Source organism: Brassica napus, chromosome A9, assembly GCF_020379485.1.
Source record: "Brassica napus cultivar Da-Ae chromosome A9, Da-Ae, whole genome shotgun sequence".
Lineage (NCBI taxonomy): Eukaryota > Viridiplantae > Streptophyta > Magnoliopsida > Brassicales > Brassicaceae > Brassica > Brassica napus.
Window position 1 is genome coordinate 1,734,879 of NC_063442.1, and position 22,224 is coordinate 1,757,102.

A 22,224-nucleotide genomic window follows, 5' to 3' on the forward strand; every position below is an offset into this window, starting at 1 on the left:
TTACAAGCTACTGGCCAAAGTCATACCGTATTAACAAATGGATAACAAGAGAGGGAATATATAATGAACCATAAATAAACGAAATCAATGAATGTATGTACTGCATGCGTTGCATATGAAGTATCTATGCGTGTATCGCTCGAATTCTTCTAGTTACTTGGGTTAGGTACGATGTAAAAGCAAGAAATGTGTTCCACGCCGTATGCATCACTTTCTAAACATAACTGTTTTCTTTTATAAGAAATATCATCTTCTGATCTTCACTTCCTCAATTTCAACATCTAATAAATGTTTATTTTGGGTTGTTTTTCTGAATACGGTTAGGCCACTTGTCTTTTGGCTTTTTCATTTTAATTGCATGCTATTGTGAATGTGACATTTAATAAATGTTTTTCTTGTTATTTTATTATTATTTTTTTATCAGATTATATCATTTTCTTTTCCATTTTTTCCATTTTTAATGTTTATAATTTAGAGAGTACATAATCTCTCGCCAACTATATTCACTTCTAACAGTCCCCACTCCAAAATGCCATCCCACACCTTTTTGTGAAAAAATCAATGTTAATATATGATTGAAAACTGATATTGAAGCTTTAGTTTTCCTAATAGTTCTTGAAAATATTGATGGGAGTAACGTTAAAGAACTTAAAATATAATGTTTTCATTTAGATATTAGAGAATTTATAAGAAGTTTCTCATATTCCATCAACGAGTTTAACCATATTGGGATATTACAAGCACACAAGCAAAGTAAATTTCACAAGAAAGCCTACTCGCCATTTCTCTTCTCTTCTAACAAACTTAAAAGTAGTCTCCTAATTTTAACAAAAAATCTTTAAAGTAGTCTTGATGATTTGGAGTCACTCTCTCTGCTAAGACCGAAGTTTCTTACACAATTGACAATCCATACAAGGGCCTGCGTTTCAACCAAATTATCGAATTCACCATGCATAACATATTTAAATACCTAGATTGATCCGACCTTTGAGCCAGGCAGCTTTCATTTCAGATTTCTTTTAACGAATTTACATTCTCTAATTAACAATTTTCTATTTTCTATAATAGTTCCATCCATTCCGACGTTTTCTCTGTGCATGTTTCCTCCAGATAACTCGGTAAGCACGTCGTCGCAAAATAATGGCAAAATATTGTTAAGAGTCTATTTTTACTTATTTTAACTTTTTTTTTTTGGTAAAATACTTATTTTAACTCTTATTCTAATGCATGGGTGATTCAACCAATAGCACTGTCAATTTAGGCATGGAAAGGATCCATCTTGTCATTGTATGATCAGAAACCCACACAGCAAGTTATGGACCAACAAGACAAAACACACAGGTCCCCATAAACCGGTGGGTCTAAACAGACAACCACAAATAAGTTCTCTATAATTAAATACTTATCTCAAATATAATTTGTGTTATTTTTTTAATTTGAACCGCATCTTAACCCTCGCGACCGCGCGAATATTTTTTTGTGTTTATATTTAATAATATATTTGTAAATGTAGTCATATTTGTATTATGTAAATCTTATATTTGTATTTAATTTTATATTTTAGAATTTTAGAATAAAATGTATCACCGATATTGAGTATTATATAAAAAAAAATATAACATTTCTATAATTAGATTCATGTCTAAGATATATAGCGAACAAATTTTTTAAATAAAAACCACGAAAATAGACAATTGTGAATTAGCATGCTATTTATAAATTATACATTAGATATAATATTTGTAAGAAAATAAAATGATTGTTAAACTTCTATCAGATTAGATTTAGGTGTTTCACATTGTATATTCAAATTTAACCAAAGAGTAACATTATTCTTTTATTCTTATTCCTTGTAAAATGGTCAAATCAGAGTACACCACTAACACAGCCGCCATGGAATCACGAAGAACAGAACACAAAACTAAAATTTAAAAGGTAGCTTTTAGTTGTAAGCCGAACTGCTAAATCTCTTAACAGTAGAACCATCAAGTATGTCAAGCATAACCGAGTTGGTCGTGCACCTAGGAGTCTTAAACTGGTTCAAGCCACCGCATTTCCCAACGCACCTTTCCGCCACTTTCCCAAACGTGCCACGTTCCACCACTCGTAGCTCTAGCGGTCCTATCGACTTCATACGCCTCGACACAACGTAACCATGGTCCACAAAACCAGCATCCATCTCTCTGCAGCAATCTTCAAGAGCTTTATCCTCTGCTTCTCCTCTGATCTCCCAGTAGATTATGTAGCGACCGGGACGAGCTTTAACGTCTGCGTGGCTTGTAAAGTCAACGACTTCGGCATGTGTGGTGCGGCTCAGAAGCTGAGACGCCTTGTCCACCACTCGCTGAAGATCTTTCTCTGTGTTCTTGTCAATGTTGATTGTTAAGATGAGCTTTCTTCTGTATATGAAACTTAGCTTCGGTGTGCCGTTGTGAAAACCGGTCACTTCAACGACGTCTCCTAATCTGTACCTGTAAAGACCTGAAACAGAGCAAGAAGTTGAAGGCGATGAAACAGAGGAAGTGAGAGGCACTGATAAAACAGAGGAAGTGATGGATCAGAGGCAGTGATAAAACAGAGAAGCGTTGAACCAGAGGCAGTGATAAAACAGAGTAAATGATGAACCAGAGGCAGTGATAAAACAGAGAAGCGTTGAACCAGAGGCAGAGTAAATGATGAGCCAGAGGCAGTGAATAGTGATAGAACAGATGAAGTGTGAACCAGAGGCAGTGATAAAACAGAGGAAGTGATAAGCCAGAGGCAGTGAATAGTGATAAAACAGAGCAAATGATGAACCAGAGGAAGTGAGAGACAGTGATAAAACAGAGAAAATGATGAACCAGAGGCAGTGATGAAACAGATGAAGCGATAAAACAGAGGAAGTGATGAACCAGAGGCAGTGATAAAACAGAGCAAATGATGAAACAGAGGAAGTGATGAAGCAGAGGAAGTGAGAGGCAGTGATAAAACAGAGTAAATGATGAACCAGAGGCAGTGATAAAATATAGGAAGAATTGAACCAGAGGTAGTGATAGAACAGAGGAAGTGATGAACCAGAGGCAGTGATAAAACAGAGCAATTGATGATTCAGAGGAAGGAGAGACAGTGATAAAACAGAGCAATGATGAACCAGAGGCACTCATAAAACAGAGGAAGCGATGAAACAGAGGAAGTGATAAAACAGAGGAAGCTCTGAGGCGCAAGAGATCTTTAACTATAACAACTGACTATGAAAAATGAAGTGGTGAGGTTTGCATTTACCTGTGAAAGTGGTGAGAACAAGCTCATACTCCTGTCCGAGTTTGACTTGAGAGAGAGGCACAGGCTTCTCTTCAACAAAGTCACCTTCACTACACAAGTCTTGTTGATGAGTCTGCTGCCTGTAAAGCGGTATAAACTCGAAGTAACTAAAAGTCGGAATCACAGCAAAGCTCACGTCTTCCGGAGGAAGCTGAGGATCAACGTTCACACCGATCCAGCTCTCAGTCGACCCATAATCCGCGCTCACCAGAGGCAAACCACCAGCGTAATGCCTCAGCTTCGTCAGATACGGCAACATGGACCCCGTCATGATCGAGGAGACGTACTTTGCGTTTGGCCATAGCTTCGGAATCAAACCAAGCCATCCCATGTTCGACTCCAGCTCAGTGCAGACCTCTTCGATACGAGAAGCGAGAGACGGGTTCGGTCTGATCAGAGCCAACACAGCCTTTCTCATCCTGGGGAGAGTGATTCTTGAGCTGAGACTGCCTTCCTTTATGTCAGCACATATGTCTCTCCAGGTGTCTTCGAACAGGGAGAAGGCTTGGACAATGGTGTAGGAGAAAGCAGAGGCTACAAACTCCACTTGCTTTGAGAAATGGAGACCGAGCAGGAGATGACAGTAGGTGCACTGCCCGAAATCGCCTCCGGAGATGACCTCTCGTGGGCTGCAGGTGAATGACTTTGTTGTCTCTTGCTTGGTTTTGAACTCTTTGCTTGAATAGTAATGTGTTGTTGCCGTTCCTACGGTCAGTCCTCCTGGTGTCTTGAACTCCTTCCCGGCGTATATAAACTCAAGAATCCTCCCTCCTTCCTTTATTGGATAGAACCTGTGCAAGGAAGGAAGTGGTGAGCCAGTGAAGAGCTCTTTAAAGGGTAGAATGTACAAGGAAACCAAGTGGTCTTGGCCTAGTGGTAAAAGGGTTGTTCGATTCCCCTTGGTCACCTGTAAACGCTTTAAGTGGCAAGAAAACCCAGATTTCTATGGGCCTCTTGGTGATTAGTCGTACTTGGGCCTAGAAAGCCTTTGGAATCGTTATCAAAAAGAAAAAAAGTACAAGAAAATGAAAAGAACCTTGATCTGTAAGCAGCTGATAATCTGAAAATCTGAAGAGTAGTTTGCGAGCTATGGCAAGTAAACGGAACATACTTTTGTCGCCCTTCTGTTGTTCCAGAGCTGTGTCAAAAAGAGAAGATATCAAACACACACACACATATATACACAAACGTATGTATATAGAAAATATATATACCTGAGGGAGAGAACAGTGATGGGTTCCTGTGTGAGTAAAGGAGAAGTCTCTCCATCTGCAATTCTTTGAATGTAAGGATCCAAATCAGCATGGGAAACAATAGGCACCAAGGAAGTAAAGAGAGTTTCCAAGGTGTCGTCGTCCATCTCTTCAACATCAACATCCCCAAGCCATTTCCTCAGATACTCTACTCGGGAGTTGAGCTCAAGAATCCGGCGCAGCGTCTCACTTTGAGCCTTGGAGGCTTTCTCCGAGACATGCTCGAACCAACCAATAACATCAGCATGCCCAGCTTCTGCAGGTTCCATCAAAGAAGGCACTACAGCTATGCAAAAAACCAGTAGAGTTCTTAACCCCAACATATAGGGGAGTACTGGTCGGTCATTGACCACTCTCTTTTCTCTTCCTCTGTGTTGTTGTTATCACCATTTTTGGAACTCTTTGTTTGTCTTTTTAATGTGAAAACATCTCAGATACCTCCACAACAAAATGTCACGGAGACTGCCGTCCACAAGTTCTATTTCCATTTATAACAGCTATTAAATGCTTTTCTCAGACCTAAAGAGTAACACTGTCGCAACATGTGCTCCGGAAACAAACCTTAACCACAATATATTTTGCATTTTCAACCAGTGTGGTCCCATGATATAGCCTCTTGCCTCCAACAATATCAAAGCCCCATCAATCTTGTTACATCTCTTTCAAACTCCCATTCACTGTTAATAATTGAGTGAATGAATATAGCCAAGAACTAGGCAAAGATTAAACAATCAAGAGAGGTTCCATAAACACACACCTATTTGAGCAAAACCTACCAACAGAAATTTTAAGACCTTTCTCAAATGAAGTTTCTTTCTTTTGCTTGAATCTGGGCAAGCATGTAGGACCATGATGTACTAGTTATCACATGTTTGCACAAGATATTTTTTTTTTTTTGTGCTTATGGAGACAGGCTGGCTCGTCCCCTTCTTTCAAAGGCCCACCATCACTTTGAATGGATGAAACAAAAAAGTCACTTTTTCACTCTCCCTTTTTTTCCGTGTAGGTAACCACAAAAAGAGCCATCATGGTTTTGCAAGGTCAATGAATCTTTCGGCATCTTGATTGGGTAGTTAAATTCCATAAACATCCTATCAAAGATATGTAAAAGGAACTGCACGTTAATTTCAATATAAACCATAAAAGAGTGGTCAACACTCAACAACTCATCTCATCACCTAGATTCCATGCAAAAAACGTGGCAAAGTTTAGTTCATTAAAAACTGTTTCAAGAAAGTGATTACTACCTCCCTGGGTTTCAAGGTTCCGAAGCTAGACCCGCGATGTAAGCGCTGTGGAGGCTCCGAATCTATAATTCATCTGTTTTTTCACTGTCCATATGCCCAAAAGGTGTGGAGTCTTGCGCCTTTCAAGGCCGAGGTGGAGAGCAGCGGAATGGTAGATTTGGCAGCAAATTGGGCGGCTATCTGCTCCAAAACTTGTCTCCCCCCCTCGGGGGTAGTCTCTGATACACTTGCTCCGTGGATCCTCTGGCACTTGTGGAAAGCGCGCAACAAATTTGTCTTTGAAGGCCATTCGGGATCGCCAGAGGACACCCTATCAACAGCGATATCTTTAGCAAAAGAATGGGACTCCCAGCAGCGAAAGGAGCAGAAGCCTTCTCACCTCCGAAGAAAGATGCCAGAAGCCCACCTCCCACCTGGTGCTGTGACCATCAGATCCGATGCAGCCTGGAACCCTCGAGGCACAGCGGCGGGTTTAGGCTGGGTTATCCACTCCCCTTCAGGTATTAGGACGTTCAAATGTAGTACCTCTCAAGTGACTTCAGCTCCAATGGCGGAAGCTTTAGCACTGCTTGAAGCTGTCAAAGCAGGAACTAGAGAAGAGCTGAAGGTGGTTTGTTTCGAGGCGGACTCGTCCCAGCTAATAGATGCTTTAAACTCTGGAAGCTGCATACCTGAGCTCTATGGAATTCTTGCTGATATTATATCTTTTGCGTCTATTTTCGAGTTTGTCTCCTTTGTCTGGATTTCTCGGGAGAGAAATGTCAGGCTGATATGCTAGCAAAGACTGCTTTATTAGCAGCTGAAACAATTGTAGTTGAGGGAACACTTATGGCCCCAACTAACTGATTTAAGATTAGTGAATTATGTGTTACAAAAAAAAAGAAAGTGATTACTAGACCAAACCAAGAAGCCGTCATAGACACAGTTTGATTTAACACGGATTCTGAGTTGAAAGAATGTCTTAGACACAGTTTCTTAGGATGAATGAGAAAACACACAGAAAAGCTAAAGGTTTATTGTCCCCCTTAGAGATGCATCTATCAATGTGCAGTAGATGGCTAAAAGTGAAATTGAACGGTAACCACATGTAACAACAATGCAATGATCTGATCCTGAAACTGTAACACTTGAATGAATGCATTACACTAAACCATTTCATGGCGAAGGCTGAAGATCACGAGCCGTCTTCACCAAATCGAAGATATCAATGATTCAAACTCGTCCCGGAGATCGATAGGGACAGAGAAGACAGCTTCGTCCGATTATTTTGATCGGAGTCTTCTCCAAACTGCCGTAGTCGCAGCGGCCATGGCGAAAGGTTTGAATTGGCCTGGAGCGGCTGATAGCAAATGGTCCTATGGTCTAGTGGTCAGGACATTGGACTCTGAATCCAGTAACCCGAGTTCAAATCTCGGTAGGACCTTCTTTTTATTTATTTTCTCCTTAATGATGAGGAGTCTACAAACCGGTTTTGATTTGAATAACCGAATTTCATAGTACGGTTCGGTCAATACTCGAAGGGTCGTAGTTATCGATATATGTGTTTTAGAGAGATACATTTTGTGTGGCAGTCACTCTTTAGTCTCCGATTCAAATGTGATGGGTAACATATTAGTATCAGCCTGCTTCTTTACTGGCCTCTGTTTACATATTAAGGTTGAGCAGCCAGGTCAAGAGGATGAGGAGGCTCTTGCCTTTTTGGAAGAATGCAGAGCTTGAACTCATAACAATCTGGATATATTCAATCTTAACGGGCTCCAAAATCTCCAGTCTAGCTTAATCATGCCTGTTGAGAGTAAAAAAAAACATATGGTCTGGTCCTGAAACTGTAACTAACTTCAAAGATCATCCGATTTCAAAGACAAGAGAAACAAAACTGAGCAGTGGATTGATAAGGAGAATAAACCGTCTAGGAGTAAAATGAGACTGGAGAAAATGACAGCATCTGGTCCTTTGGTCTAGTGGTTAGGACATTGGACTCTGAATCCAGTAACCCGAGTTCAAATCTCGGTAGGACCTTATTTTATTTTTTTTCTTTAGTTAGGACTCAGTAAACCGGTTCTTACAGTATTATAATTTATAACCGATCTGTTTATTTTAATCGAAATGTCATACTTCGGTTCAACTTGACTTCGGTTATATTAGACCAAAGGCTTCTTTGGGTGGACTAGGAGACATGTAGCTTCAAGTTCCTATAGACTGCAAGAACTTCAAGCAAAGCTTTGTTTCTTCTTATATAGATAAGAGCCTAAAACATGTATACATACATTTGGTTCATGGATTCCGAGAGAGAATCAATGTGGCAATATATCAAACACAAAACACCAGCCAAGATAAAAAAAAAAACAAAAACAGATGAGTGGCTCACAATGTTCAGGCATAACAACAACAACAAAGTACAGTTTTTCCTCAAGACCAGTTCTCAGAGACTACTACATTAAGAAGCTAATCTCAAGTCTTGGACTTTTCTTCAGAGAATCTCGGGAGCTGAACGAGTGAGTTCACTCTTGTCACACCTTCTAGCCCCAACCAGTTTTGATCTCCCACAGTTTTCTCATCCTCTCCCTCAGTATCTGCATTCACATTATTACCATACGTCTCGTTTTCTTGATCTGATGATGATCTAACTGTGAAGTTTCTTTGAAGACACGGTTCTGATCTTTGTCCATCATCTGATTCCACAGCATTTGTGGCTGAAGAGAAGCCCTGCTCATCGTAATCCGACTCAGAATCCATTTTCCCATCAAGAAACAAACAGACAACTGCACAGTCGTCCATTTTTGAAGTTGGATACTTCAGTTTCCACTCACGTGCAGCCGAGTTCACCAAGATCCTTGCTGCTGATGCTCGGCTTGAAGATGAAGCTACAATATCAACCACTTCTTCGTTGCTTAGCACATCCCATATCTGTTCAATCAAAAGCTCACAGATCAGTCTTGACTCTGCATGCGGGTTCGGTTAGTTCGGTTATTTTGGTTCAACATAAATCTTACTGCATTTACCCAAAATAAAGTTTGATTTGGTTTGGTATTCGGTTAGTTCAGTTTTTGTAAATCCTACAAATGTTAGTTTAATTTTGTTAAAATTTTGGATAAATTAGGTTAATATCGATTAGTTCGATTCAGATTTTGGATATGGTTTGTTTATAAAATTTAAATTTTAAAGAAAACCAAAGTAACCGATTGCTGAACCGAACCAAAAACCATTTTTTTAGAAAACTTATCGAATCAAACCAAACTAACCGAAATTTTGGTTTGGTTCGGTTCAACGGGTTTAAAATCCCAGGCCTGACGCTCAGAAACTGATAAGATCATCAGCTTATATACTTACTCCATCTGAGGCAAGAACAATGAACTGATCTTTGTCTGTAAGGACACGGTGAGTGAACTCAGGTATCGAAATGACTCCATACTCTTTCAGACAGAAGTCACCAAACGCCCTAGCCATGGCCAGTCCAGGAGCGTCATCAAAAGGTAGCCAAACTCGTGACACCTCTGGCTCATCTTGCAGAGCAAAGACACGGCCTTTGCACCGTTTGATCCTCTCAGCTTCCCCTATCAGACCCACAAAAGACAGTAACATCCTATTCAGACAAACGCATATACACCAGAGGGAAACAAAATCAATGTGAAAAGTTGGTAAGCATACTCGGTAAATCAGGTTTCAGATCAACAGTTAGTTGAGTTGCTACCATGGTATCATTACTGTCTTTTGATCCAAGAATGGCTCGAGAATCACCAATGTTCCCCATGAAGAGATTAGACCCCTGAACAACCAAAAGACATCATGTTAGACCAAACTAAACATGATTGAAGTAGAAATTCGTCCTCTATAGTCTTGGGATATTATCCGAAACCCGAAAACCAAACCAAAAAACCGAGAAAACCAAAACGGACCAAAACTTACAAAAACCCAAACCGTTCCTATTTCTCTAGATATAATAGAAATATAAATTATTTTAATTCTAAAACAAGTATATAAAAATGTAAATGATAAATCGAAAATTGTTTTTAAAAATCTGGAACTACCCCAAAAAATTGGGTTTTATTGGTGTAACTGGGGTTTTCTGTGCTTTTCGGTTTTAAACCCAAACAAAATCCGCACCATTTCTAAGTTTTTTTCGGGTTTTATAAAAATTAGAAACCTAACCCGAACCCGACATTACCTAAACCGATCCGAAAAATGTAAGGTTGCTAAACGGGTCCTATATACACCAACCCGAAAAACCCGACCCAAACCGGAAACTGGAATGCTCAGCACTAGTTTTCTAGATTTTACCTGTTTGAGAATTGTAACAGCAGTGCTACCACTACAGAAACAATCCACATTAGGGTGAGACCGCAGTTCCTTGTCCATGGCCTTAAATGATTTAAAGAAAGCTTCTCCCCACAAGCCTTTTAGTTTATCTTCATCGGTTCCTTCTTTAACAGCTTCCTGGACAGCTGATTTGCTTGAACTTCTTCTGAACCGACCGTTTTGCTTTGACTGAAGCGCATGAAAGAAAGACTGCAACTTCACAGGCAACGTATCTCTCACTTTACGAGCAACAAGATGACCAAAAGGACCATGACCATCGAATACACCACAAAATGTCACATCCTCGGACATAAAATCCTACAAAAACACAACACAAAGCCTCTCGTTTTAGTCATCCATACACAGAGAGAGAAAGAGAGAGTAGGAAGAACTCACTTCCCACACAATCATGGCGTCTTGGTTAATACCCTTGCGTCCTTGTTGAGTGAAAATGCAAGAGCTCCTGCTCTTGCCGCTGGTGATGATACGGTTTGGTATAGAGGCCAAGTTCTGTAGTGAGACAATATGGTCTGAAAACGTTCTCTTGGCTCTTTTGCTCACACAACAACCGATCCCGAGATATGGACGAGGCATTGGCTTCTCTCCATTGCTCCAGCTGCTACACGTACTCTTACTGCTAGTAGAAACACAACCTCCCATTGTTCCAAAAACAGATCTCGTATGGTTAAGCAGAAAATCTAGTGAAGCAGAGAGAGCTTTTACATTATATGACCTGAAAACAATAGAGATAACATTTTACTAAAAACCTCAACATGTCGTTCAGACCAGATTCTAGCATGTGATGTTACTAAATAGACTGTTTTAATTGTTTGTCACTGAAACATTAATAACCCTATGTTCCTTGGTTTTGTTTTACGAATTCATGTGATTAAGTTAGTGTAAGTAGGACCTACATGAATCACTAAACAAGGGTAAGCAAGAAAAGATACTGAACAACTCATAAAAGATCAAGAACAGAGTTTCACCGTCTCTGATCAGAAGAAGTTGACAAAAAAAAAAAAATACAAATTCACTAAAGAGATTTCATTCACTAGATAGTATTACTAAGCAAACAAGAAAAAATCCAAAATGCAAATTTTGAAAAACAGAGGAGACTAAGAAAGTAAAGAAAAAAAAAAGGTTAAAAGCTTGTTTTGGGGAAAAGAGAGCCACTTTTAAGGAATCCAATGTAGGCAAAGTGAACTGTGGAAGAAGGAACTATTACTTTCTTCTGAACTAGTGTCGAGTTATGAAGAAAGAAGATAACAACTAGATGTCTGAGCAAATCACACGAACGGACAAGACGTAGACGAGTTTAAATAAAACATGGCAACAAGGAGAAACCCATAACGAAAAAAAGATGCTTCGAGATCAAATTAAATGTGAGAACGCACCTTGGTCTTGTGTGGGTGTTTCTGGAAATCAAGAGCGGTTGATTCACAGTTCACACAGACAAGGAGTGTAGGAAGTACTAGAGACAGCGAAAGCAGAGAGAAAGAGAAAGTTTACTACAGAAAAACAGAGGAGAGAGTAGAGAGAGAGAAGCAAAGGGTTTAATTTCAAACAAAGAATTAATCTTTTATCATCTTTTTTGAAAGAGATAACAAAATTGCTTTTGTGTGCTTTGCTGTTTGTTACCTTTTCTAAATCATGAAAATGAAATTTTAATAATTAGCTACATTTAACATTTTATAATCGTTATTAAATTAATGAATTACATTCTACTAATTATCAAAACATGTGTAAGACTATCTGATCTTGCTGCCTAAGACATTAGTATGTTTGAGACTTCTACAAATATACAAAAAGAAAAGAACACTTAGTATCTATCATGGCTGACCAGCATTGCTGACATAATTCGAATCTTAATTAATTTACTAACTATTTTGTTATCTAGACATGTCATGGTTGTAACTGTAGTGGAAATATTTGAACCGTACTCCATTAACTTCATCATGATTTTTTTTTTCAATAATTCCACCACCATAATGAATACACTAAAAGTCTAAAACAATAATATGATAAATGTATAACAAAAGTTATATTGTATTTTTTTTTGCTAAAGTATTGTATTTTCATCAAGTTTCAGTTCTCCTTTTTTTAAATCTATATAAATTTTGATTTTTATATATTTTTATTCAATATAAAACTTAAAACATAGGAGCAGGTAATTTAATTCAAAATAAAGAACAAAATTTTTCTTTAACCATAAGAATATATTGGGATAAATATCGTAGATGATTCTTCTTGCATGCAGTTCTTTTTAGAACAAAGGTTTTGTGTTTTAAAACCATGCATGCAACTTTAACGCGCAAGCTTTGATGATGATGATGGACCTGAATCTTAGCTTTGATTGCATCACTAGCAGTCATACCTGTTTCCTATCACCCACCTACATAATTCACTCATCTTTTTTCCCCAAACTTTATTTTTATTTAATTTCATGATGGTACTTGTCAAATCATTCTACGCATTTACACAATTTCTGACATTTTCAGAATTGTTGTGTGTATGGAATTTAATTTTTCAAGTGACTATTCCATCCACTTGGAATTACTTATCAAACTTTTCTAGTTGTGTTGAAAAATACGTATGTAAATGCGTATTCCTCTTTGGCTCTTTCTAGTATGGTGTTCATACTCTGAGAGTTTACAAATAGTTTTGTTTTAATTTATTAGTTCTTAATTATTTTCCCTCCTATGTGTTTCTTAATTAAAGCGACGCGACAATCAAGATGGGATTTTGATGGGCACTACGAAATCGATATGTTCGTCCACCTTTTTCTCCGCATCCTAATCAGATTATCCTTTTTCTTTACCTTTTATATGTGTTTTTTCCTTTTGCTGGATTGTTTTTGACGTTGTTGTTTGAAATAAAGCTTACAACTTGTTTTCCATTATCCATTTGCAAATTAACTATATTTAATATTTATCATGTAAAAGTAATACTGTGTAAAGGATGTCAAAATAATAAACATAATAAATTAATAATGTTACTGAAATTTTTATATGGTTTGGTTATGTCTATGGTGTTCATCATTTTGGCTATATCAAAATAATATTATTAATTATGGTTATAATATTTTTATTAGAAACATAATATAGGGTACATATAAGTATCTTAATTTTTAAATTTTGGCACTGACGGATTTTCAAGCTTAACCTAATAAAATTGATTAAACTTAAAACTATAATTCATATAAAATGACCATTTACTAAATTTCCTATCAAGATAATTCAGAACCGGGTTATGGATTTGAGTCAGTGCTAGAAATTAAATTGTTATTTGTTTGGTCAAATGAATATGAAACCATGATTTAGGTTCGTATTATTATTTTTTTGTTTAACAAAGGTTCGTATTATTTTTTGGGGAATTAGTTGGACATCACCAAAAATATCCAAGATTAAACAAAAATAAAATAAAAATAACGTTGTGTTTCGGACTCGCTGATTAAACAGTAAAAATCCAATTAAACATTAATTAGTATTAACTCATACCATACTTTTAAGGCATACATTTTTACGATTAAAAACACTGTATCCATGGAACTAGTGTTGGTATGGACATTGCTTTATGATATTCTATACTATGTTTGATTAGCAATTTCGCACGCAAATGTCGTAGTAAGAAAACAAAAAAGACACATGACTTGATTGGTTGGTGAACACAAAAGTCTTCAGATCACTAAATGTAATAAAAGTAGCATATAGATCGCTATTTTCCCAGTTTTCCCCTGTTGGCAAACTTTCACAGATTTAACCGTTTACTTTTGATTTTTCATTTTCCACCCCGTAACATTTAAAACCAAATAGTGAATCGATATCAACTCTTTATCTCCCACTTTTGAAGTTCTGGAAATGAGCGTCATACTACTACTTTTTATTTCCCACTTTTCAAGTTCTAGAAATGATCATACACGTTACTGTAGTGGCCCGTATACCAGGTCATCGAAAATATCAGTATAGCTTATATTGATATCTTCAATGATTTGTCGTACAAACACGGTTTAATCGGTAATATTATATTTGATGGTAGATAAAGAAAATACTATCATACTACCTACAAATACGAATACTATACGTCCACCAAAGGACTATATATATTAACTCTTCTTAGTTACCATAAAGATGACATAACGGCGTCTCACATAAATTGTAGTTTTGCCAAATTATTATGATGATAATAACTTACTAATCAGAAGTTGTTTTGTTTATTTTACTGATATAAAAATACTGTGTAACAAATGTGAAATTATATATACATCGACTTGTTAGACTCTTTGTTACAAAAATGCAACTGCCGCGTCTGTTTAATCACCGGTAAAACCTTTGGTGGGTGGAAGTCGCCGCAATTAATCATAGTATGAAAGAGTGAAAAAATAATTCATTAGCCATACTCTTACTGTCTTACATATATATCAAAAGAGTATAGTGTATATTGATTATGATGTCTTTAGTCTATTTCAATATTTCATCACAAGAAACATACAATAAAGCACTCTAGACTGAGAGTTCTAATTATACATATCCATAAACACAAGAAAAGAGAATCATGGGAAAAACAAGTAAAAAGGATGTCTTTTGCTGGAAGAAAAAGAACGGCATCATCATCATCATCCCCATGTGTATGATAGCGATTGATGTCATGTGGTGGTGGGTCACTTTCACCGTATGCCGCATCATATAGCCTACTGATATGCCTTAGATCGTGTTATCAAACTATATTACACAAAATGGATCACTAGTCTCACTCTTAATCTCTGTCTTCGAGATCAATGTGGCGATAGTTTGATGGCTTATTTTAGGATGTGTCAATGGTTTGATCATATATGCTGTATCGATTCAGTTTCAGTGACAGACGAAATATTATATTTCCTGTTAACTTTTAGTACCTCTCTATAAAGTCTTTAAGTTATGCACATGTAACGATCTAGTGCAGACATTTAGTCATTTAGTGAGATACTGCCACTAAATGAAACTGGTATGCAGTGAGATTGGTAGGAAGAAGTTTTGTTCTTAATAGTGGTCTGAATATTTTGTGGTGCATTTTGTCTTGTAGTGTGGATCCTATTGTTCCTCCCATGCCATATCTCATAGTATTTGTGCGCCATATATAGTTGAGTAGTCTTTTTGTTTTATAGGCAAATTTCAAGTCAAGATTCAAGCAGTGGAGGGAATGCCATGATTATTACTGAACCAGTTGACCAGACTTCATGAGAGCAAGGTCAACTTAAGAAGAGTTGGTTCCAAAGGAAACTGAGTGGGTTTACCAGAAGTCCCCAGGTAATCATTTTATCCGGTAACCACGCCATAAAGTTCTGCCTCGGAATCTCTTGTCCCTATGGTGCTCCATGGGACCTGAATTTTGAAGCATGGAAGGATCTCTTCAACTGACCAAGAATCATTGTCTGGTTGATCATTTTTAGAAATATATTAGTGAGGAAAGCATAAAGAGACATAGACTTGTGATTGTGCTGGTGGTACTTACCAAAGTGTTGGGTTTTAAAAGCCGCATGTATTATATTAGTGTAGTGGAACAATTTAGTTAAATGGGCTTAACAGTCGGGAAGCATAGAAAATAGCGGCCTTAAAGCAATCGATATATTATAATAAAAGGGCCTAAATGATAATTCCCCAAATCCAAAAGCAATTACTACGATGTGGATTACAACACGTGGCAGAAATCCTACAATATATGGGTCACTCCTTTCGTTTTCAGTTCCCAAATCCCGATAATGATCTCGAGCCACACAGCCATCAGACATATCCAGCCGCCGCATAAACCGGTCATTACTCTTCATAACCAACATGCCGGTTTTAGTTTAGTGAAAACTGTAGCAAATTTGCAATTTGAGTAGTTAAAAACTGTATCAATTTCAAATTTGATTTATAAGGATCAAATCCTTCCATTTGAAACTCATATACTTCGCCTTACTCCATAATTAACTTTTTTTTTTCTTCTTGATCAAACATTCAAACTATTAATAAACCAATTTTTGGTCTTGTGTGGTTTAAGTATTTTCATGGGCCCGCTAGCAATTCCAACGAATTGAATGTCATCTTCATTTACTTGCCATGTGTCACAAAACTACGACATGAGCAAAGGCCAAACAAACCACAAATTTCAGAAAAGAACATAAAATAGAATGATTGGTTATACGGTAACTTTTAATTTTATTCCTTCAGTTTCATAATACTCGATATTTTGTCTTAGTCCACAAAAATTAAAAAAATTATATTTTGTTAAAAAATCATTTTTAAAAATGTAATTTTTAAATCATTTAACCAATTATAAAAAAAAACTGTAAAATTTAAGTGGTTAAACAATTTTAATCTTAAAATTTCAAAATTTCATGTAAACTGAAATAGAATACTTATTCTAAAACATCATCTATATTGAAACGACTGGAGTACTGTTTTGTTCTTACTAGCTTTGTATATCTCAAATGCATTCCATCCCTGCTTTCCACTAGGGCTGGGCAAATAAACCGAACCCGAAAATCTGAACCGAATTCGATCCGATAAAAATGAATCCGGACCGATCCGAACCCGACGTAAATACCGAATGGGTCTTATTTTGTGGTATTTCGGGTTATGGGTATTATCCGAACCGAACCCGAATCTAAATGGATATCCGATAGAACCCGAAACACTCAAAACCTCGAAAAGATCTTGTACCAAACATGATCTCAATTCTTAATATGTATCCAAAATACACTATTTGGTTTTCTTTTTATCAGTAAATATGTTTACTTTTCGTTTGATTTTTAATGATCACGGTTGATGTTTCTTATTTTTGAATCGATTTTACTTAAGTTTTGGTTAAAAAATATGTACAAATCACGTATTTTAAAACCGAAGAACCGATTTTACTCATGTTTTGGTTATAAAATAGGTAAAAATCAGGTACTTTTAAACCGAAAAAACGATTGGGACCCGAACCCGAAAGTATATTGGGTTGTACCGGTTCTTTGAAGATTTACTAACCCCGACTCGAACCCGATAGAACCCGAACCGGTCCCGAACCGAACTTTCATATAATCTGAATGGGACTGATTTTGATAAATCCGAAAAACCGAAACCCGATTGGATAAAACCGAAACCCGATTGGGATCCCGAATGCCCAGACCTACTTTCCACCTTGTATATTTCCTCTGTAGTATATTCTAGTGTTTAAAAAAAATCGCGTAATCGACAATGTTTTATACGTGATTAACTGGTGACTGCAGTAATAACGGAAACTATACTTTAATTTTTATTGTTTTCAGTAACGTAACATTTAGACATTCTTTTACTAGTTTCAGACACCTAAATTCTTAATTAGTCGGCTTACCAGTTTTATTTTTGTAGTTCGCAGCATTATACCTGGCACTTGATTATCAGTAGTTTTGTTGGTTGGTAGTTCAGTGACGTGATATCTCGAAATTAAAATATCGTAATTGTTATTCTACAAGATTTTTAATATATGGAGTGATATTTTACATATTTATTACTGTAACTAGCAACTAGTAACTGTTTCTCAAAAAAAAAACTAGTAACTGGTATTGTTACTTCTTAATATATGGAATACTATTTTAAATTTTGTGGATTTTCTTTACTAACATGAACCATCGTTAATCTATGTGTAATATATGATGCTAAATCTAAAGTGACAGAATTTTAGTAATATATCAACCAAATGAATGTTAAAGAATTATAAGTAACAAATTTGTTAAAATTATATATATATCAACCAAACAGATGCACCATATTTTAAAGCAAGTATAAATACATATACATATATACACATCTTTTCTTTGAATTTTTCTTGGATCGAACATGGTATTATAGATTATGATATAGTCAATCAAAAGATTTTTTTTGAATTTTATTTTATAGTCAATCGAAAGATATGGACATGCGGTAGAAGACAGGAGTACAACACAGTATTAGACACACTTATGCAACAAGTTAGGCAGCCTAATTAAACAATGTATACATGTATATGTACATATATATTTTTATTTTGTTGCTGATATACTTTTCAAATTGGACATGAACAAAACCGACTTTTTGTGTATTTTAAATCAATGCTAACTTTTCTCTAATAAACTAATAACTAAGAAATTTCTTAATGTTTTTGCTCCTTCCGTTTTGATTTAGTTGTCGTTGTAGGAAAAAAATTCATTTCAAAATAAGTGTTGTTTTAAAGTTTCAATGTAAAATTTATTAATAAGATTCTTCATTTTAATTTTCTATTAAAATAAAATATGGTTATGTGTATAGATAATTGTGTTTTTATTTTAGAAATATACAAAATTATACGTTTTTTAATCTATATGCATAAACGTAGAACGATAATTAAAATGAAACAAAAGAAAGAAATATTAATAGTTGAGACTTGAGAGTCTTCAATCTTTTACTTGGGAATCGTCAAACAATTTAATATTTTAAACCTCTTATTGTTAATTTTGGACAACACTTTAGGTTTTTCTTTTGTCAAAACAACACTTTAGTTTAAAAAAAAACACTTTAGTTGGTTGTTAAGTTTTGTCAGTAATCTTCTAATCGAATAGATTAAGAGATTAAAAATATTTAAAAAAAAACACGTGAGGATCATGAGATGTGGACGAGGAAAATCGTCAAACTTCGAGATAATCTTTGATTAGGTGTGTGTACTCCTTAATTACAGAACCTTCGTCTTTCTTTTGTCTTAATCTTTTTTATTTATCTTTCTGTAATTTTTTTTTTTGGGAGCAAATCTTTCTGTATTTTCTAAAATTAAATAAAGAAAAAGTAAAAACCCAAAAGAGAGGATATTGATGAGGTAAAAGAAAGAATTTTTGAAGAGAAAGCTAATCGATTCTATCTCTCTCTCACACCTTATATATATATAACCTCGTCTCTGTTTCGTATCCCGACACCCTCTGTTCTGTTTTTTCCCGAGAAAGTTTATAGTTTTCCGTGAAAATTCATTTTTATCATCAATCAAACAAACAAAAAACTCTGTTTTGACAAACTGGGTCTTCTCTTTTCTTGTCAAGTCTGCAAATTTTCTCGTCTCTTTCGGGTATATCTCGTTTCGAGTTTTCGATCACAGAAACATACAAAACAACCGTAAAATAAGCTTTCTCCACAGAAAAAAAAAAAAAAATACTTTTATTTCTTGTCCAAGTTAACTCAGCAAATTTCGTTTTTTTTTTTCCTCTTAGAAAAAAAAACATTTCTTGTCCGTAAATTGCGTTGCCCTTAAATTAAGCTGTCCTAACGTCAAAACTCAAACACTCGCTTGCGTGTCTTCCTCTCTTAAATTCCCCCCTCTCATCTCTCTCTCTCTCGTTCCTCTCTGTTTCTCTCTGTTTTCTCAAAGAAGAATCAAGAAACCCAATCTCTCTCTCTCTCTCTCTAGAGAAAGGAATCATGGTGTTCGGTAAAGGGTCAATGAAAAAATCGAACCTTGACCGCTTCCTTCATTGCACAACACCTGTCGTGCCTCCCCAATCTCTCCCCAAGGTCTCAATCCTTCCTCTCTTTCTTTCTTTCTTTCTTTCTTTCTTTACATTAAAAATGATTCCTTTTTTTGTTTTGCAGACGGAGATTAGGAGCTTGAATCGGATTTGGCACCAATCAGAGAGAGAAAAGGTTGAGTTTTTCAGATTAAGCGATCTCTGGGATTGCTACGATGAATGGAGTGCTTATGGAGCTGACGTTCCCATTCGTCTCACCAACGGCGAATCTCTTGTTCAGTACTACGTTCCTTACCTCTCTGCCATCCAGATCTTCATCTCTCGCTCTTCCTTGATCCGCTTAAGGTACAAAAAGCAGAGTTTTAGATTTTAAAAGTTTGATCCTTTTGATGAAACTATTGAATCTTTGATTTAGGGATGAGTCTGAGTATGGGGAGAGCGAGACGAGAGATTCGTTTAGTGATTCATATAGTGAAGAGAGTGAAAGTGATAAGCTTTCGAGAAGTGCTGCTTCTGATGAAGGAGGACTTGAGCATGACGCTAACGATCGTTTGGGCTATCTTTATTTACAACACTTTGAGAGATCAGCTCCTTATGCTAGAGTTCCTCTCATGGATAAGGTAACTAAACTAACTACTCTCAATGCAGGTTATAATGATATGATCATTCAATGACACGTGTTTGGGGGTTACAGATCAATGAGTTGGCTCGAAGGTACCCTGGATTGATGTCACTGAGAAGCGTCGATCTTTCACCGGCGAGTTGGATGGCTGTAGCGTGGTACCCTATTTACCATATACCTATGGGAAGGACCATCAAAGATTTGTCTACTTGTTTCCTCACTTATCACACTCTTTCATCTTCTTTCCAAGGTACTGCTACTACTAACACTTTTGATGTGTTATGTCCAGGGCCGGTCCTAGATATAGACAAGTGAAACATTGGCATATAGTTACCATTTAAAAAAAAATTACAATAAAGATAAATCCACAAATTTGTAAATAATTTTTTAAAAATTAAAATCTACATAATTTAAATTAAAATTTACAATAAACATAATTTGTTAAAAATTAAAATATTTACTAAACCGTCTAATAGTCTTTAAAATTTCAGGACCGGTCCTGGTTGTATTTTTGCAAAAATGTAATTGTTATGGTCTCTTGATAAACAGATATGGAGCCAGAAGAGAATGGCGGGGAGAAGGAGAGGGCTCGGAAGGAAGGAGAAGGTGTGACTTTGCTTCCTTTCGGGTTAGCCACTTACAAGATGCAAGGCAATGTTTGGCTCAGAGAAGACGATCATGGCCAAGATCAAGAGCGAGTTCTGTCGCTTCTAAGTGTTGCTGATTCTTGGCTAAAGCAGCTGAGAGTCCAACACCATGACTTCAACTACTTTTCAAGAATGGCTCACCGATGATTTTCAACTGTAGATTTGTTTTTTATATATCTTATCTCTTTTTGTTTTTCATGGTCGCAATAACCTTGTTTGGAGCAGCAGTAGCGGTGACGAGGAGGGCTCAAACCGCTCACTGAGCGTTTATTTATAAAGCGGTTGCTGCGTTTTGGGTGTAGAAATAGCTTTTGAGTCCTATATATATGGGAGTTGTCGTAAATTATGGAGTGGTAATCTTTATTGAAAGAGTGTTTCTTGTTTCTTGATAACATTGGGTCTTGTTCTTGTACCACAGTAACATTTTACTGAAATAGTAACCATCTGATCATCTTTGTAACTGTTTTTGACTACATATATATCTGGATCTGAGGATTTTAAATGAAATCTTCAACCATTTGTCTTTATTGATAAATGAATCAGATATCTAGGTGTGCAATATCACCTAATCATATGGCCAATTAATGAATATAAAACATACCTAATCTACTACAGATTTGATTATTATACACCATACCTTTTCTCAATTTGCTAAAAAATACACCATGCCTTTATTGGTCTAAATATAATACCAAACAAATTAAATATTTTCAATTCATTCAAAATAATAAGATATAAAAATTACTCAGATATATTCATGATTATTTGATTCATACCGTATTTCTTAGATAATTCAGTTGTGTTCACTTCTTTAACACAATTTAGAAAGAGTGGGACCTTTTGAGGACAAGATTGTCAAACATGTGGTGGAGAGAAACTAAAGATTGTGGACCTTGTACTGTAAAATTGACTTCATGGAGTTTTCAAGTGTTTGGTCCCTCCACCGATTTTTCTAGACCTACTTGTATATGGAGTATTATTATTATTTTTGTTTATTTAATGGAACGAATCATCTGTTAACAATTAGAAAGGAAACTCATTACGTGGTAGGCACATTTCATTTTCCCGTAATAAATAATATTAATTGAGCATTAATAGTATTATTATTTTCATTACCTGCCAACTGAAACAATCTAAAGAATCGAAGAAAACGATGCTTTGGGTTTCTTCTTAACCTGAATTCACGTCGTCGATGTTTTGATTCAAAGAGGATCTAATTCCGAAAATGACCAGTACTTTTAATTTATTTTATTTAATGTCGACCACTACTTCATTTTCACATTCAAATATCCAGTTTTCTTTTTCATTACTAATGTATGTTTATACCGTTAATATCAAGGACCGGTTTACAGATAATGCTCTCATGCGGTATGAGTTAGGATAGGACATACTGTATTTCTTTTTGTTAAAATAA

At 36.1% G+C, this 22,224-nt stretch overlaps 3 protein-coding genes and 2 non-coding genes across 7 annotated transcripts; 3 read left to right on the forward strand and 2 right to left on the reverse strand.

The window, feature by feature from the left end:
- Positions 1 to 1,811: 1,811 nt before the first annotated feature.
- Positions 1,812 to 5,012, reverse strand: LOC125577674 (indole-3-acetic acid-amido synthetase GH3.10-like). Its single transcript, XM_048739262.1, has 4 exons — positions 4,515 to 5,012; positions 4,337 to 4,438; positions 3,262 to 4,091; positions 1,812 to 2,481 (listed from the first exon to the last, which is right to left on the reverse strand). Exons 1-4 carry the CDS (start codon positions 4,874 to 4,876, stop codon positions 1,943 to 1,945), a joined length of 1,833 nt encoding a protein of 610 aa, XP_048595219.1. The 5' UTR covers positions 4,877 to 5,012; the 3' UTR covers positions 1,812 to 1,942.
- A 2,139-nt stretch (positions 5,013 to 7,151) lies between these two features.
- Positions 7,152 to 7,223, forward strand: TRNAQ-CUG. The gene has a single exon. It is a non-coding gene; the product is annotated as a tRNA-Gln (tRNA).
- A 524-nt stretch (positions 7,224 to 7,747) lies between these two features.
- TRNAQ-CUG lies at positions 7,748 to 7,819 on the forward strand. The gene has a single exon. It is a non-coding gene; the product is annotated as a tRNA-Gln (tRNA).
- Positions 7,820 to 8,009: 190 nt separating this feature from the next.
- Positions 8,010 to 11,705, reverse strand: LOC106435147 (probable protein phosphatase 2C 52). Of its 3 annotated transcripts, none has more exons than XM_013875996.3 (6): positions 11,491 to 11,705; positions 10,493 to 10,829; positions 10,079 to 10,414; positions 9,449 to 9,566; positions 9,131 to 9,354; positions 8,010 to 8,707 (listed from the first exon to the last, which is right to left on the reverse strand). In XM_013875996.3, exons 2-6 carry the CDS (start codon positions 10,754 to 10,756, stop codon positions 8,252 to 8,254), a joined length of 1,398 nt encoding a protein of 465 aa, XP_013731450.2. In that variant the 5' UTR covers positions 10,757 to 10,829; positions 11,491 to 11,705; the 3' UTR covers positions 8,010 to 8,251. The 3 variants fall into 3 exon arrangements, with proteins under 3 accessions (XP_013731450.2, XP_048595221.1, XP_048595220.1); XM_048739264.1 differs by lacking the exon at positions 11,491 to 11,705 and adding an exon at positions 11,322 to 11,459; XM_048739263.1 differs by lacking the exon at positions 11,491 to 11,705 and adding an exon at positions 11,083 to 11,182.
- A 6,863-nt stretch (positions 11,706 to 18,568) lies between these two features.
- Positions 18,569 to 21,270, forward strand: LOC106402240. Its single transcript, XM_013842934.3, has 5 exons — positions 18,569 to 19,587; positions 19,666 to 19,886; positions 19,957 to 20,161; positions 20,236 to 20,413; positions 20,713 to 21,270. The coding sequence occupies exons 1-5, from the start codon at positions 19,495 to 19,497 to the stop codon at positions 20,955 to 20,957; spliced, it is 942 nt and encodes a 313-aa protein (XP_013698388.2). The 5' UTR covers positions 18,569 to 19,494; the 3' UTR covers positions 20,958 to 21,270.
- Positions 21,271 to 22,224: the final 954 nt, after the last annotated feature.